The sequence below is a fragment of the Anoplophora glabripennis genome, unplaced genomic scaffold, assembly GCF_000390285.2.
Source record: "Anoplophora glabripennis isolate ALB-LARVAE unplaced genomic scaffold, Agla_2.0 scaffold683, whole genome shotgun sequence".
In the NCBI taxonomy this organism is placed as follows: Eukaryota; Metazoa; Arthropoda; class Insecta; order Coleoptera; family Cerambycidae; genus Anoplophora; species Anoplophora glabripennis.
The window spans coordinates 64,680-70,679 of NW_019416842.1; the positions used below are offsets into that span (position 1 = coordinate 64,680).

The 6,000-nt window shown below is 32.4% G+C and overlaps 1 protein-coding gene across 1 annotated transcript in view; it reads right to left on the reverse strand.

Annotated features, from left to right (window-relative positions):
• The window catches only part of LOC108913399 (A disintegrin and metalloproteinase with thrombospondin motifs 12-like), a 77,597-nt gene that overhangs the window by 58,847 nt on the left and 12,750 nt on the right, over positions 1 to 6,000 (reverse strand). The window contains exon 4 of the mRNA XM_018718947.1: positions 291 to 502. Coding sequence (XP_018574463.1) covers positions 291 to 502 — 212 coding nt within the window. The remainder of the gene's footprint in view (positions 1 to 290; positions 503 to 6,000) is intronic.

Here is a 6,000-nt window from a genome sequence, read left to right on the forward strand (position 1 = left end):
AATCGTCAATAAATTCGAATTTCTCCTCCCAAAAAAAAAACATACGAAATTAATTTCACGAAATTAGCTCGAAGTAGTCAAAAGATATTAAAGAATATGTTATTTATTTTTTCCACTGGAACACCTTGCAAGCTAAGTGTCTATGAACAACATTGTATATGACTTTGCCGAATTAATTTTCATCGTAGAATCTAGTGGTAAAATTTTGCCTATTGTTTAACGGACGCCCTGTTTAGTGAAATAGTTTTTTCTTAACTACGACTATTTAGTATAGGTATAACATATGTCACCTGGTCAACAAAACAGCGATATCATGGTGTAACGGACTATCCTCAGGTGGATTAATCTTGACCTGCCACTTACAGAAACTGTCTAACGTTTGCTCCGCGGCTGGACTGATCTCTAGGTCGATCTCCGCCTCTTCTTTCTCCAAGAACATCATTCTGACGATGACGACGTCCATTAAGTTACCACTGCTGCCGTCGTGATAGAAATCGGAGACCTGTGGAAGGACATTTGGCGTGTAGGTGTCTTTTAAAAGAGCTATATCAAAATATATGACATAAAATTTGTTCAGAAATAAAACAAGGGTACAAAATCAATAAATGTATGTTATCTCCATTCAGGGATTATTTAAAAAATTATTCATTTTTTACGAAACCAAAATCGAATCAAATCAATGCAGTGTTATCTTGTTTGTAAGACAGGTGTGATTGAAGGAACTAAATTTTAAATAGCAGTATGTACAGGCAAAGTAATGAGTGTAAGCATTGTTGTCGTGGTGGATTATTCTTGAAAAAGTGACGAATAATCCTGATATGTTGTGTTTTTGTAATTTGGTTTTTATTAATTCAATTCGCGAAGAGGCCACCCGATGAAATAATTCTAGATATGTAAACAATTTTTTTTTATCTAGAACACGAAATAGTACTTCGGCGTTCTAAAACATAAAAGTATTTTGCAGCGAGGTGACAAAACAGACTCACTTTGTCAACTGAAATTTAATGAAAATATCGACAGTTTTTGAAAAAGGTCTTTCCTGTAGTAACGTCATTCATGTGTTGATCATTGTCAAGGGTAATGTTAGAACAACAAAAATATTTCTTTTAATATTACCCTTTTCGCTTTTATTTTGGAACATTATTTGTTGCTAGCTATTTACTACATATTGCTGTTGTCACTCAATGCTAGTTGAGGCATGTTGGGGCATCAGCAGTAAGCAATCTGGTCTGTGATGTTGAATACCTTTTGCATACCTACATTTCTGGTAACGAACTACATTTTGTGACTTCATTTGATAAGATTTTTTAGGATTTTTTTTGGATTTATTTGAATTAATCTTTGTAATAAAGTAATGAAGGATTTTCTATCCTAATTTTTAATAGAATGTAAATACCTGATGATATCAGAATGCTGTTCAATGAAAATAAATGCAAAAAAATTAAACGCAATTGGAACACTAAACTAGTTTATATTCTACGTGATAATCATCTAATTAATTGACTAGCAATCTGTTTACTCGTAGAAGATTATGTATGAAGACCGTAACAAATAGTTGATATAAATAATAGTGATTAGTAAAATTTCCATGAACACCTGCACCTGTGTGTAATAATACTCATGACAAAATTACATCTGGCTGTAATGTTCTAGAAATATTGCAGCGCGCGGGGAATATATTTCTTTTTTCTACTTTATTAATTGGTGCAAATAATAAATAAATAATCAACAAGTATATCAGCATTTGAACATAAAAATTCGGTATATAATTGAAGAATGTTTTGCAACCATCTTCTCTTTATGCAGTATATTTTCAGAAAAAACGAGTCAGAATATTCTAAATGTTTTTTAAAATCAGCAACGCCTCACGGTTGTCCTTATTCTGTTAAAATTCCTGATGGCAAGACACATACTCAGAGGATATTTGTCATTTCAAATAAATTTCTTATTACAATATACAGGGTATTCCAACGAAAATTTGACCCCCCCTATAATTGGAAAACCGAATAATATTTCAAAATTCGCCGAGACCCGTTGATTTTTGTTCTTGGGGGGAGCTTTTTTGACAGTCAAGCCAACTCGATATGTTCATCCCCCTAATGCCTAGCAACCCCAACTTAAAAATTTCAAATGCAACTACCCCACTTGTGGCACATCATTTTAAAGCCCTTTTCATTGCGAATACAGTGACGTACCGTTTTTAGAAATCGGTTGAGATTTGACAGAATTATTGGTTACAAACGAAAAGATGACAAACCAACTTACGCGTAGTAATTTCTACACAAATGCCCACCACTAATAAGTTTTTCATCTACTACACATGACCGCATTACCTAATTGTTATTGATGTGTCTATCAGTTTACAAAAAAGTCAGAAATGAAATAAAAAAGCTGAAGCAAATAAAACTAGATACTAAAATAGTTATTAGTAGAAGATACTTAAGTTTATAGGAATTCAGACCTTTTCAAAATAACAAAAAATCAGTACTACAAAAAAAGTCGGTGTTTTTTGCTTGTGACCAAGAAATCGTTAGTTTCAGCCGTTATTGAAAGTATTAACGTGTGTTCGAAATGGTTTATTCTATCGCGGAAAGAGTAGAAATTGTTGCAATTTATTATCGAAATCACGATTGCGCTAAAGCTACAGCACGAATTTTTAATGCCAATCATCCTGAAAAAAATGTAAACCACCAGTACGTTAAACACCTGATTGACAAATTTGTTGCAACAGGTTCGCTTTTAAACAAGAAACGTGAAGTAATTGGGCCAGTTCGAAATGAAGCAGTTGAAGTGGCAGTTTTGGGTCATGTACAGATGGATAATAAGCAATCGATTACAACTGTGTCTCAAGCTTCTGGCGTATCCCGTTCCAGTGTTCATCGAATTTTGAAAAAACACAAGTTTCATCCATTTAAGATGACGCTGGTTCAAGAGTTACATGAAGATGACTTTGATCGCCGTAACCAATTTTGCGAATACTTTAGTGAACAACTTCTACTGAATCCAAATCTTCTCTACAATACATGTTTCTCCGACGAATGCACATTTATGTTGAATGGCGAAGTGAATAGACACAATTGTCGTTATTGGAGTGATACTAATCCGCATTTAATCAGGGAATTTCATACTCAGACACCTCAAAAATTGAATGTTTGGGCAGGCATTTTGGGCGACCATCTTGTTGGACCATTTTTCATCCAAGGTAATCTCGATGGAAACACCTATCTAGAATTATTGGAAAGTACAATTGATCCTAGGATAACAGAGATTTTAGAAAGTGACGACAATTTACTAGAAAATGAAATAACCTTCCAACAAGATGGTGCGCCCCCGCACTATGCTGCTGCTGTGCGACAATTTTTGGATGACCATTTCCCGGGGCATTGGATTGGCAGAAGAGGTCCCGTCGAATGGCCACCAAGATCTCCGGATCTGTCCCCTTTGGACTTTTTTCTGTGGGGTCATTTAAAATCACGAGTGTACGCCACTCAGCCGGAAACATTGCAAGTGCTACGTCAGAGAATTGTAGAAGAATGCCGATTAATAACTGCGGATGTCTTTAATAATGTTCGAACAGAATTTGAAAACAGACTGTATTATTGTTTGGAAGTTAACGGGGGTCATTTTGAGCAATTCATCAAATAAATCTGATTTATTATTTGCTTCAGCTTTTTTATTTCATTTCTGACTTTTTTGTAAACTGATAGACACATCAATAACAATTAGGTAATGCGGTCATGTGTAGTAGATGAAAAACTTATTAGTGGTGGGCATTTGTGTAGAAATTACTACGCGTAAGTTGGTTTGTCATCTTTTCGTTTGTAACCAATAATTCTGTCAAATCTCAACCGATTTCTAAAAACGGTACGTCACTGTATTCGCAATGAAAAGGGCTTTAAAATGATGTGCCACAAGTGGGGTAGTTGCATTTGAAATTTTTAAGTTGGGGTTGCTAGGCATTAGGGGGATGAACATATCGAGTTGGCTTGACTGTCAAAAAAGCTCCCCCCAAGAACAAAAATAGACGGGTCTCGACGAATTTTGAAATATTATTCGGTTTTCCAAATATAGGGGGGATCAAATTTTCGTTGGGATACCCTGTATATAAATAAATGTATAAATGCTGAAATAAAAATAATTTTAAAAATAAAGTCATGTTTTCGAAGCAAATTGGCTTTACGTGTTTTTTCACTTTTTTTAGTGCTCACTAAAATTTAGACGACCTTTCGGAATGTTAGTTATTTTATGATGTAGACAAATAAATTACCTACAATTTAAGGTACAAATAATCATTTTTCACTAATTTGTTAACTCTAAATTGAAAGTCAAATGCGAGAATATTAGTTTTCAAATCTTGCGCATTATTATTGCAAACAGCGATGGATATTGATGAAATTTATGGAAAAGACGGTCAGTCAATACAATGACCAATATGCTTGCTAAACGCCGATTCAATTGATCGTGAAATTGTTGCTTCAGCTATTTGATAATTAATTTCGTTTGTTTTTTTGCAACCAATTGTTTAATTATTAAACGTTAATTTTAGAAGTTAATATCGTAGATATATGTTCTAATTGATCCAAACAAACGTATCGATAAAGAAAAAATTCAAAATTTTAGAAAAATGTTAGCGCTATTTTGCAGGTTCTACTTGTTAGTTGTAAATGGGCCATTTCAATTTTTTGAATTTTTTTTTTCGATGCGTTTCTTTGGATCTATATATACGATATTAACTTCTAAAATTAGCATTTAGTAATTAAACAATTAGTTGCAAAAACTGAAACGAAATTAATTAACAAACACCTAGAGCAATAATTTCATAGTCAATCGAATCGGCCTTTGCCACACATGTTGGTCTTTGGATTGACCGTATTACTAATAATTTGTTCACGTTCAAACTCTAATTCGACTTAAGTAACTACTAAGCACATATTTGTGTTTCAAAATTATGAAACACCCTATTAATACGATTTAGACAACATATTGTTTATATATTTAGAGATTAAATAACTGTACTGCATAAAATTTGACTTCAAAATGAGCAACACTTTTTTCTTTAGAACAAAAAAAATCGCACAGTGACGGTATTGCGAGCTCATTAATATACATTTTAATTAATATTAACAAAGGTGTTAACTGAATGAGTAATCTACACATGTTGGAGTAGTAATTTCGAAACAAAAAATTGATAAATTCAGGATAGTGAATTAATTAGTAAGCACATTCAAGGGCATCTTTATAAAAAAATACTACTTTTTCTAGTACTACAGAATGACCCAAGAAAGGGAATTTAGAACTTTTTGATATATCGAATGAAAAAAAATTAATTAAAAAATACCATTCCTAAGTTGTTATTATTTGCGTTTACTTGTCTGCTGGATAACACTATAGATAAAAATAATTTATTGAAGAGAGCCAAATTAAAGTGGACCAAAAATGGTTTTATAAGTAATTAGTATGCGGGAATGATTCCATTTTAAATTAAATTAAATATATCATGTTCGGGACCAAGTTGGGAAGAATTACAGGAGCTTAAATATATGCGCTATACATTTAGCTAAAATAGCAGCGTATAATTATAAGATAAATAGTGAGATACTACTGAAAATGATAAATTACGGTGGAAGACTTGATTTGTATAGTAATTGAGATGAAACGTATAAACTGCTTGCCAAAATTTAGGACGCACTACATATTTCAAACTTCAGTATTTTTATGTTAAATGAGAAATATCTCATATGGTCAAGAAATTGTGTTTCATATATAAATTTACAGATAGCATTAAAGTTTACATAGTTTTATCTTCAATTTAGAAAGTTGTAGATACATCTTTTAATTAAGTGCCTTCTATCAATGCGTTTATTACGTATTATTTTTCAACAATATATACATATTAATATCCTTCAACGTCTTTTTTGGGAACCTATTAATGGACGTGCGTCAAGTATCAATTGAAAATCTTTAAAGGTAAATTTAATTAAAATTATCTAATTTATATAT